This window comes from Atta colombica, unplaced genomic scaffold (genome assembly GCF_001594045.1).
Source record: "Atta colombica isolate Treedump-2 unplaced genomic scaffold, Acol1.0 scaffold1, whole genome shotgun sequence".
Classification (NCBI taxonomy): domain Eukaryota; kingdom Metazoa; phylum Arthropoda; class Insecta; order Hymenoptera; family Formicidae; genus Atta; species Atta colombica.
The window spans coordinates 2,718,123-2,730,088 of NW_017259183.1; the positions used below are offsets into that span (position 1 = coordinate 2,718,123).

Sequence of the window (11,966 nt, forward strand, 5' to 3'; positions counted from 1 at the left end):
TTGTTAGCTTTGATTACTTATATTCCTATAACTATATTTACATTTGTTTATTATAATTGGAAATATATACATTGCTGACACGATTTCTTTTTATACAAATCTGTATATCTAAATTTGGAAAAAATCGACTAATCAACGACTTATACAATGTGTCTCACCATTCGTGACTAAAATTTTGATAACATATTCCTGACTTAAAAATAAGGCAACAATCCTAATATCAAAATGTCAAGGCTATAATAGTTTTTAAATTAATAGCGATTAAAGTTAACAATCTAATTAAGTTAACTATCACAGAGCTGATATTTCATGCGTTTAGGGACGATACATCATATAAGCAGATGTTCGTACATCCATGTTCACTCCATGTGTGTTTGAAGTAATAACGTATAATATATATATAGTATAATGTAGATATACAATAATGTAGAAATACTTCACTAATCATGTTTAAACATAGAAAATAATTACATATCCAACATACATAACAAAAACATTACAAGATATTAAAAATAACAAATATTATATAACGAATTATTTTAAATATTTATAATGAATTAATTTAAAAATTATTATAGCCTCATTTTAATATTAGGATTTTATTTTATTTTTAAATCAAGAATAAATTTGTAATATTCTAAAAATATTTTACTATATATGCTAATCTGTAATGAAAAGATTGCTACACTTTTTAATATCGATAAGCTTTGAATGGTATACTTTATCGATATATTACTCTGCTCATATTCTGTACGCTTTAAAATTAACGAACACAAAGAATCTCATACAAATATATATTCTTTGAGACTTAAATCTCGTTCGCCTTTGCAAAGTAACAAACATATTATCAAAATTACCTTGAAGGACAAAATGTTAGGCTACTGACTTTTAACTTTGCTCCTGCTGCTGATTACTCGTGGTAGCTTCTATTAATCTTTGTCTTTCTCTATACATAGAAACTTTCATATTTTCTAGCTGATGATACCTTAATAACTTTAAAACAGCAAAAACCGACAAACCAACCCAAATTGATAAGCTGCTCCAAATACCAAATTGAGCAGCACCAAGTTCGATATGAAAACCTGATGTATCAATACCATCAGCCTTGTCAATATCATTTCCAGCTGCTAATTCACATGATGGAAACCTTTTGGTCATACATTGACACCAAGTCATAAAACCTAAAGTTACAATAATCGCAGCTATTAAGCTGATAGTGGTGAGAACGATCGAAGTTACAACGTCTACAAATGCAGAGAGAAATGAACTGTCTTCGCCACGGTACATAAACAGGGACAATCGGTAGATCTGTATGGTTGATGTTATGAGAAGTAGCAAGCCTACGAATATCGTATAATTGCAGTATAATTGCGACGCCCAATTTACTACAAATTGACCATCTGATTCCTGCCATACTCCAGTCGAAAACAAAAGACAATGTCCCCTAAAAAAAAAAACAATAAAACTCATGATATATAATAGAAACATGATTACCATATCGAGCTCTAATTTTACCTAAACTCATCCTGATGTAGACTCATAGGGACGATGATGCAGAGCGACAGAATAAAGGCCACAACGTAGCCCGCTATTTGACTGAGCAACAAAATATTTGACAGTGCCATATTTTAAGACGATATATATATATATATATATATATATCGGGACGATCGGACAAGAATATTTCACGATTTAATGTATCGACAAAATTATACGCGATTACGACAAAAGCCGGAATCTATGTATCCTACTTTTTTCATTGCACAGAATAAACACGGATCGAGGCAGATCGTCTAGTGCGTTCGCAATTGTCAAAATAATCCGTGATCACAAAAACTCTATTGTAATCATGGTATGGTGCAAGATACGTTGTCAGCAACGACATATATATTTAGACCAAGCATTCCCATGTCTTTTAGAGGCAATTACATATAGCGCGGTAAGCGGTACAGAAAGTAACTAGATAAGAGACTCCGCACAATAAAAGGAACAGAGAATAGAGAATAAGAATTTCAACCTATCAGAAACTCATACACTGTGTATTCCACAATACATGATTTCTGATAGGTTGAAATTCTTATTCTGTTCTCTATTCCTTATTGCGGAGCCTCTTATCTAGAGTCCTAACTCTAAAAATCACGCAAACCGTTTGCTTCTTTTCTCCTCTATTAAGCGGGGAGCACAGACTTTTGTATAATGCATAACACGTAATGCATAAGAAAATAAACCAATTAAAGTTCTCCTTTTGTCATGTCTACACTTTATTTTTCTTGTCAATAATTATTTTTGACTTGTTTTTTTGATTTATTTTGACTGAACAGACTTGCTAACAGGCCTGAGAAATGGCTTCTGCACGCTGGAGGCGGAACGCTTGCAGCGCGGCAAAATATAATGCGGTAGCCAATAAGCTTATAGCTCCTAATGTGATTACCGCGTCTCATTTTGCCGCGCAAGCGTTTCCGCATCCAATGTGCAGAAGTCATAATACATGCAGACACCAAGTCCCTAGAGACACGTTACGCTTCTCCCCGACGAAGAGATTGTTGACGGGGCGGTCAATGCAAGAGGATGTTTAGGAACGCCCACGGGCAAATGTAGAGAAGAATAGTGCGCGTCATCCAGAGCGAAATACCGGCTTCTTCTATTGTCTACTAATCTCCGCTCTAGATTTTAAATGTCGTGTGCGAACGTAACACTAAAGTTGTAGCCAAAGTCTCGCTATAAATGGTTTGAAGCATTTGCTGGATCAATTAGAAGAAAGAATTTTACAAACTGACCAATTAAAAAACGCTTCAAAGTGTTTGTAGTATCGTACCCTAAGTCTGGGAATCTCGAAATGAGATGAAAATGATAAAAGTGAGCGAATTTACTAGAATACTGATTATTTCATTGGTTAATATCTAGTAAATTTGTTCACTTTTCATCTTTGAAGATATCGACCTCCTGACGCAATTATCTCGCATTTCAATTTCTAAATCTAAGAATTCCGATTCTAATTTTAAATCCAAAATATTAATTCAATTTCTAAATCATAAGATCCTAACTCTAAGTCCTAACTCATAAATTATAACTTTTAATTAACTTAAAATTAAATCTGTCTTCGTGTAAAATTAGATATTAAGGCATTAACTAGTGTATGAATTATTACTAAATATACATTCAATTAATTTCATTCGAGCGTGGACATCTCCATTCTCTTGGCTAATTTATCCTAACGCTAATAATAATATAACTGCTATTAAATATTAACAAAAGCGATTGCGTGTGCCTATTGATGCAACCTGGGAATGTGATCTGTCACTCTGCATGTCATCGCAAGTTGTATGTTAGTTCATTGACATTAGATGGGGTTACATAAATATATTTTCTTTATTATCACTGATGAAGACTTTGTAAGTCAAAACGTTTAAAATTTATAGCGTTATATGTAATAAAAGACGAATTTTATTAGTTGACTTATGTTTGCTCGTTTTTTAAAAAAATCTTGACATTTTAATTTATAATTTTTATATTTATTAAAAACGCATTTATTTTGTATAAAAACCCTTTTCAAATAATCAAGATAACACAGAATACCCGAAACGAACATGTCCGATCCGTTCGAGTGATCTCATGAATTAGGTTAGATGACTCATTTGTCTTAAATCCGTTTGTGTCACTAGAGAGAAACCTGAGAGCTATGACGGCCTTTTTTGTGTGACAGGTGAAAGTTACCGTACGCTAGCACCAACATCAATTTTATAAATTGATGTGAATTACGTATCACATTTTCGCCACTGTTGATAAAATTGTAGTGTCGATAAATGGATTTGATGCATTCACAAACTGTGAATAAAGATATTAATTTATAAAAAAATGTTTCTTTTAATCAAATAAGATGTTTTTTATAGATTTTTGGATGCTGAAAATGATGCCGCAAGTTAAATTTCACTAGCACGTCAGGTTTTCGAAATAACTGAGATTTAATATGCAAAAATGGCTCTTTTGTTTAAAATGTTCTTGTAAAAAAAGATTAACGTTATCTCGAATTTGTAATCATGAATGTATTGTTCATCCTCTACAAAATGTATTCTTTTAACTCAATATCTTACTTTTCAGTCGCGTTATGAAGAATTCAAGTACAGAGTTTTTCTAAGATAGTAAATTTTCCGTCTTTAACAATGAAATCATTATACTTATAAATTCTAGTTTGTGACTATTGATACACACAATGTAATTTATCGTTATAGATTCCGCTAATATATATATATATATATATACACACGTATATACGTATAATACATCACATATACACGCACGCGTGTATACTTAAATGTTGTATGATTCTGTCTGAATTTATATACTACGTATATAGTCCTTTAAAATTCGCGCCAAAATGATTTTTCGATCTTGAAATGCAAACTCTACTAAACTATCGCAGTAATATCACGAGCAAAAATTGATTAGCAATTTGACAAATTGATGCTTTTTTCAACTTAGAATAATCTTAATAATGCTGAACACATATTAAAATGACATATTAAAATTCTGTGAATAATTTATTTTAATTGCGAAAAATATTATCTTAATCGTGAGTAGAATTCAAATCTCTTGCATTCCGTATGAGCGTTCTAAGAAATCTAGGTTCGATTCTCGGCCAAGATAATATTTTTCGCAATAAGAATTAATTACTTACAGATTTTATTATCATTCAGCGTATTAAGAAGCAAAAATAGCATCAAATTGTTAAATTGTTAGTCAATTAACTCGTGATATTACTACGGTAGTTTGCGATTCAAGACTGAATAATTATTATTCTTAATTATAAATAATTCATAATAAATATTATTATTACAAGAATAACTTTATGTACTTAGACAATACGTCATTAAAAATATCGTAGATAAAAAATATTCAATAAATATCCTGGGAACCTGGTGTAAAGACATAATATAAGGATGGTCACATTTATAATTGATTATAATCTATACACTTGAATAAAAAAAATTCAGCGAGAAGTAAGCAAGCTAATCTAGGTAATCTAAATTATTTATGTGTTCATTCTATCACTCAGTACTTGTTAGTTGATGTGTACATATTTCATCCTTTAATATAAGCACTTTACACAGTAATTCTCACAAAGTTTCTAGAGGATTTGCAAAAACTAAAACTTCTGAAATTCTTATAAAAAATTTGTGTCTCGTGCAGCAAGAATTAATTCAAACTACTTGCCGACGATCTGGAAACTATGGCGAAGACATTATAGGCTGCATTGACACCATTAATAATCTATGGCTCGTTCTTTGGTTTGGTTGTTCGAATATTCTCTTCTGAATATTTTAGGCTGGGACATTCTCTCTTTCCTGTATGCCTTGGTCATATGGAGTTTTCTTACGTACTTTATTTATTATCCATTTTATTCCTATGTCTATTATAATGATTCATATTATATTACGAATAACTGAAGCAGCTTCATAATATTACATTGATATCTGTTAGCTTCTTTTATTTCAAGGTAAAAATTTTATATATATTCATAGTCTCTAATACTGCTTTATTAAAATTTCTTAACATTTTTTTGACCGTTTTTTCCATTGAGAGTATTAAAGGCATTTTTGTCTCACAATTATGAGCAATAATCTCACAAAAAAATGGATTTTAATCAAATTGCTTCAAATTTTAATATCTTTCAACTTATGTCAAGTTACAATTAAAAGTTCTCAAAGGCACAAATTTTTAAATGCTTTAGATTTTGCTCTAGGAAAATTGAATAGACCTTTGGAAAAGGTCATTATACGAAAAAATAATCAAAATCAGTTTTTTTTATTAACATTATAAATACTGTATATACTATATATATCATAGATATATATAGTATACATATCATGGGAAAATGTGTTAGACATAATATTACGAAAAAGTATCATATTTTATAAAATATTATTACAGTATAAAAATACATGTATAAAACATTCTGAAAAAAGTTCTATTTTATTTTCTAATTCCAAAAAGTGTGTTAGGATTTCCAAAGAGGCAAGGAGACTCATAAAAATCAAGCATTCTATTTTATGAGAAGCAGGGAAATTCATATAAATTATGTATCTGAAAGGAATGAAACGCTTGTCATGTCCAAGTGCGTAATTCTGACAACGAACGCAAAACTAAAATTATAAACATATCATTTGATACATATACAAGTGTAGTAAAAAAGATTTAGTTCGAGTTTTTGTACTTATTCACTTAAAATATGAAAACTTTTCATAGTTTCTAGAGTAAAAAATAAGACATTTGAAGGCTTGCGCTCATGAAGAACTAGCTTGATATGAACTATAAATTAAATATTAAAATTTAAAGCAATTTGAACGAAACTCATAAGATTTGTGTGGAGTCTTTATAAAAAGCTTTTGGATAAATTAATTTTTTATGTTTATAACATTATAATGTAATGTCAAAAACTGTTTAGTAAAATTAATGTTTGTGTTTATATTACTTTCCCAAATTAGTTTTCAACATAACATTTTTTAATTTTATGTTTCGAATATCAATCCTTCTCATAAATTTTTTATCTATCACATTTTCGATACACATTGCAATAATAATAATTTTTATTCAAATACTCTCTTTTATTCAATAACTCTCTTTGTCGTATAATTAATCAATATATTTTTTTAAAGGAATTAAATATATGCTTGCATGAACTTTCCTTAGTGGATGACATCAAAGAAATACCAATGTCTGCGTAAATGGATAATTCGAATAATAATCGGATATATTGTATACATGTTTTCAATCAATTTGCAACATGTGTTTACGCCGTAAATATGACTAAAGATCAGAATAACATAGATTTTGTTTTTATATTTATATTTTGTTTTTATATTTTGTTTGTGTTGTTTGAATTTTTATGAAGATTTTGTACATGTTTTAAGTGCTCTAATTTGGGAAACTATCCTTGAATTAGTATATTTGTGAACATTTATTTCATAGCTATTTTTATTGATATTATGTGTCAAAATGTTGACAGCCTGCGTAAAAAATTTTTTAAACTATCTAAGTACAATACTATAATTTTATATAACTTTTTGTCAGTATTAGCATTGAAATTATAAAGAATGTATATAAAAAATGGGAAAATGATAGAAGTTTATTTTATTATACACATATACAGTAAATATAAAATGCAATAGTACATAAAAACAAACAACAAAATTCTAATTTAATACAGACTTCGATTATTTAATAACGCAATGATAATATACGTATATAATGTATATAATGTTAATTTTAATTAAAAATATAATCAAATTTCTTTCATTCGATTCGTAAGCTTTAGTTTTCATTAAGTCAATGATCGTTTATATTTGCTCTATTCTGATCTTTTCGAAAATAATGCAGAAGAAAAAACAGATCCATTTTAGTATGTCAACAGATAACAGAAGCTGAGGAATGCAAGCAATATACAAGGATTATAATTTTGTGTAATTTTTAAAAAATATTACACACATGCGCGCGCATGTATGTATGCACGTATAGTGTCATCATTTTACATATCTCAAAAAGTACAAAAAATTTAAAAAAATATTTTCTAAAGTGTAACATTTCGAAAGTCAAAGACACATTTTGATCATATTATTTTTAGTCACAATATTTTAAGTCACAATTATATTGTCCTTTAAATCGAATTCTACACTAATAATAATATTTTATTTATCGTTACGTGCTTATCCTTACGTGCTTTACAGTTTGATTAATTATAACAGTTAATATTCTTGAGGCTTCTACAGATGCTTCTATATGAAGATTATGCGTTTCGCGAGTTTCCTTCGTGTCCAGATCCATTCTTGAACGTTGGAATGCCAAATTTGATGTGACTATATATACGAGATATTTTTACATAGAAAACAAAAATTATGGATTTAAAAATACTTTCAAGATTTTGAACCAATTTTTTTTTTTATTTCGTCAGCATCTTATTTCTCACATTAAACTACGCATGTCAAACTGTTTACTATAAGGTATAAGAAAATTAAAACATTATTAATAACTAAAATTATATATAACTAAAATTATAAGCACAAGCAACATTAAAATTACATATCAAAATTTTCTTCCAAATGACACATTGTGACACATGTAAAATTTTCAATTTTATTAAAAATTTTCATATTGTATAAAAACAATTTTAAATAAATGACAGTAGCAGTTCTTCATAAATTGTCCACAAATTATAATCACAAATTATAATCTCGATGAGGAGTTACGTGATCTGGTAAATAATGCCAAGATTTTATGCAAAATTTTAATTATATATACGTAATTTATATACGTAATTTTATTAATGCTTATAGAAATTCGGACATATGCATAAATTTCATCGAATGACTATGTAAAAAATTGGAGCATAAAACAACAATTGTGTTTTACTTGTTTTTGTTATTTAATTTGTCAGGCAACAGTTTTTTTTGTTTATTATATAATAATTAAAACAGAAATTGTGTTATCTGTTTATACATGTTAGGATATTTATGCACACACACTATATAGCTAACGCTATAGGTAGGATGAGCTAAGAAGTTTTATAAATCATTTTTTATTATATACGCAAAAGCGAATATTTATAATATATTAATCTTGTGATTTAGTATTAGTGTCCCACAAAATAAACGTCATGCATTTTAATACATGAAATTGAAAACATTTTATGAAACTTTTGCAATTAGTGTACTACTTGTACGTTATACGTACAAGTGGTTTAAAATATATAAAAAAGAATATATCTACTATTAAATTCATAATGATGAATTGAATCCAAGTTATTTTCAATCATTTCTATAGATCACTATTGATTTTTTTCAATATACCGTTAACTTAACTAAAATAATGAAATTAAATTAATTCAAGAGAATATATTAAATTTGTCTAAATATTAATTATTATTAATACGAACACTATTTATTCTGAAACTGAAAAATGGATAAATAGTTATTTAATAATAGAGTACGTGTGTATCCGAACTTTTATGAAAGTTAGTGCATATCTAATGTTCTATTCAATTATTTAATTTCAATTAGAATGTATAATTTATATTGCAAATAAAACTCAAGTATGTAAAATTTAGCATGGGATATTTTTGCTATAGATATATTTTCATTTGCCAGGGTCCTATATTGAATAAAATTGTAATCATGTAATTTGTATATATATATATATATATATATAATATAGGGTCTTTCAATAAGGATGTTCGATTTTTAAATGTAAATAAAACAAGTTGTGTGTGAGATATCCACTCAATTTTTTTTTTATTTGAAAGAATATTTTATGGCATTAAGTATGGAATATAATGTTGCTCAAATGTCCGCCGCGGCTTTGCTTGGTGACATGTATTCGGGCGGTCCAATTTTTGATGACTTTCTCGCATAAATCTGGCTGAATTTGTTGGATGGTTTTGTTATGTTGACTTTGAGAGCATCAATTGTTTGCGGTTTATTCGTATAGATCTGCGATTTAAGATAGTCCCAAAGGAAGAAGTCTTCGCACGATTTCGATGGCCAGTTCACGTCGCCGCCGCACGAGATAACCATGCCCTCAAATCGCTCGTGCAGAATGTCCATCGTGGCATGTGGTGTGTGGCACGTAGCGCCATTCTATTGGAACCACATGTTATCGGTATCCATATCATTCATTTTAGGCCATAAGAAGTTGCTTATCATCGATCTGTAGCGCTCGCTGTTGACGGTTATAGCAACGCCTGCTTTGTTTTAGAAGAAGTATGGACTGATGATTCCGCCAGACCAAAATTCGCACCAAACAGTGACTTTCTCGGAATGCATTTGAAGCTGGTGTATCTCGCGTGGATTGGTATCATCCCAAATTCGACAATTTTGCTTGTTCACATATCCATTCATCCAAAAATGGGCCTCATCGCTAAAGATGATTTGTTTGAATTGTTGGCGAAATTTGGGTTAACTTCCAACTGCTCCAGAACTCAATCAGCGAACATACGGCATTGTCTATGGTCGTTTACCTTAAGTTCCTGGGTCAGTTGAATTTTGTAGGGGTGCAGACTCAAGTCCCGACGCAAAATTCGCCAAGTTGAAGTCGCAGAAAGGCCAAGTTCTTGTGAACGAGAAATTGACCGGCTTGGGTTTTTTCGTACACTCTCACGCACAACAGTGATGTTTTCAGCAGACCTTGCGTTTCGGCGACGTACTGGTGTTGGCTGATTATTTATCGAACCGGTTGACTCGAATTTGGCCACCAAACGTCGAATAGTCGACTCGGCAGGACGGTTGTGGCGAGGATAAAAATTACGTAATGCGCGGAACGTTTCTCAAACGGAGCACTGATTTTGATAATAAAATTTTATGATTTGCACATGTTGCTCAATACTATGACCTTCCATGGTGATTTGCCATACACTACTAAACAATTCACAACAAATTTGATAGATGTCACTTTAACAACATGGTTACTATGATCTAACAAATTTCGAGCGTCCCTATTGAAAGACCCTATATGATAGAACACTTACATTCAATCCTACAAATTACATTAATATCTAAATGGCAACATTATGTTGGAATCACTTCTCAATTAACTGCATTTGTTTATCTTCCATTGTTATTTTATGTATCAAAATCTTTTTTTACTTATAAATAATTTAATACAAATATTTTCATTAAGAATAATGAAAGTATAATATATCTTTTTCAGGTGTACAGTGCAGTTTTAGCCTTTTTTATCGTTTTAATATAGGTACATAATCCATAACAATGCTACAAGAAAAACTTCTCAGAAGTACGTTTACAATAATACGTTTCCTGAAGATTTTTCTGCGCTTAACATGATGTCGTTGACAGAATTTGCCATGCACGTCAGAATTTTGAGTAAATCGTGAATTAGAACAAAAATATTTTTGGCTATTTGTAATATCTTTTGTGGAAAAAGAATTCAAGTAACCAAGCGTGATTTAGTACATTGAGCAAACTGATGCATTGTATGAATTGTTTTATATTCGGCATACATTTACTGACATCAAAATGGAACATGTTACAAATGCAGCAATATGATCGCTTATAAATGCAATCAGTTGATGAAATTAAAAAAAAAACGGTCAGCAATAGCTGTATGTAATGCTGTTGGCAAAATGACTGCAACATAACAGCAATGATGTTGCAATAATTAATCATTCCGTCTTGAGCATTATGAAGAAAATGACAGTAATCAAACATATGTAACGATATCAATCCATTGTGGCGTGTATGTCTTCAAGCTACAAAATTTTTTAATCAATGCCATCGTAGTTCGTATTAAAAAAATGTTATTACGAAATCATTCACCCGCGAGCATTATGCATTTCTGTCGACAGAGAGCCACGGCATGCAATAACTTATAAATAAGAATCACATAAAAAAGAATATAAGGAACGCAGCATTTTGCATGTGAAGTGATCCCCAAAGTAGAGCTTTAATATGAAATATATATCATACTATGATAGAATTTTAATTATATTATAATGACAACGTCATGACATGGCATCTTAAATTCATGTCAAATGAGTTCATTTATGATACCAACATGTTGCTGTTAATCGTTGCAGTAATAAATGCCGACAAATTAGAGAGCAAGATGCTTCTTCATTATATGAAATATTGTCCTCATATGATTTCTAAATTTGATTATGGCAAAATATGATAGCATCTTGAATATGATAGCATCTTGATGGCATCATTTGTTATACATATAGCATATACAGATTGTCTGGAAATAATCGCCAAATATTTCATGAGCAGATAGAGCGGACTAAACTGAGTCGAAAAGTCCTTTACTTTTATAAGTTTCCCCAATAGTCAACGAATATTAATCTCTAAAGATAGCCGAATACTACTGTGGAAAGTAGGTATACTAGGCGGGTTCTAACTCATGGAACTAGAGGGGAGCGCGGGGCGCGGGAGGTACTAGTAGGCGTGGATAACAGCGCTGTC

At 30.1% G+C, this 11,966-nt stretch overlaps 2 protein-coding genes across 2 annotated transcripts in view; one reads left to right on the forward strand and one right to left on the reverse strand.

Moving 5' to 3' along the window:
• The window catches only part of LOC108695037, a 2,902-nt gene extending 1,878 nt beyond the window's left edge, over positions 1-1,024 (forward strand). The window contains exon 4 of the mRNA XM_018204784.1: positions 976-1,024. Coding sequence (XP_018060273.1) covers positions 976-990 — 15 coding nt within the window. The 3' untranslated portion in view covers positions 991-1,024. The remainder of the gene's footprint in view (positions 1-975) is intronic.
• Positions 742-1,874, reverse strand: LOC108695030 (transmembrane protein 179). The gene is made up of 2 exons (XM_018204755.1): positions 1,516-1,874; positions 742-1,444 (listed from the first exon to the last, which is right to left on the reverse strand). The coding sequence occupies exons 1-2, from the start codon at positions 1,623-1,625 to the stop codon at positions 889-891; spliced, it is 666 nt and encodes a 221-aa protein (XP_018060244.1). The 5' UTR covers positions 1,626-1,874; the 3' UTR covers positions 742-888.
• Between the last annotated feature and the right edge of the window lie 10,092 nt (positions 1,875-11,966).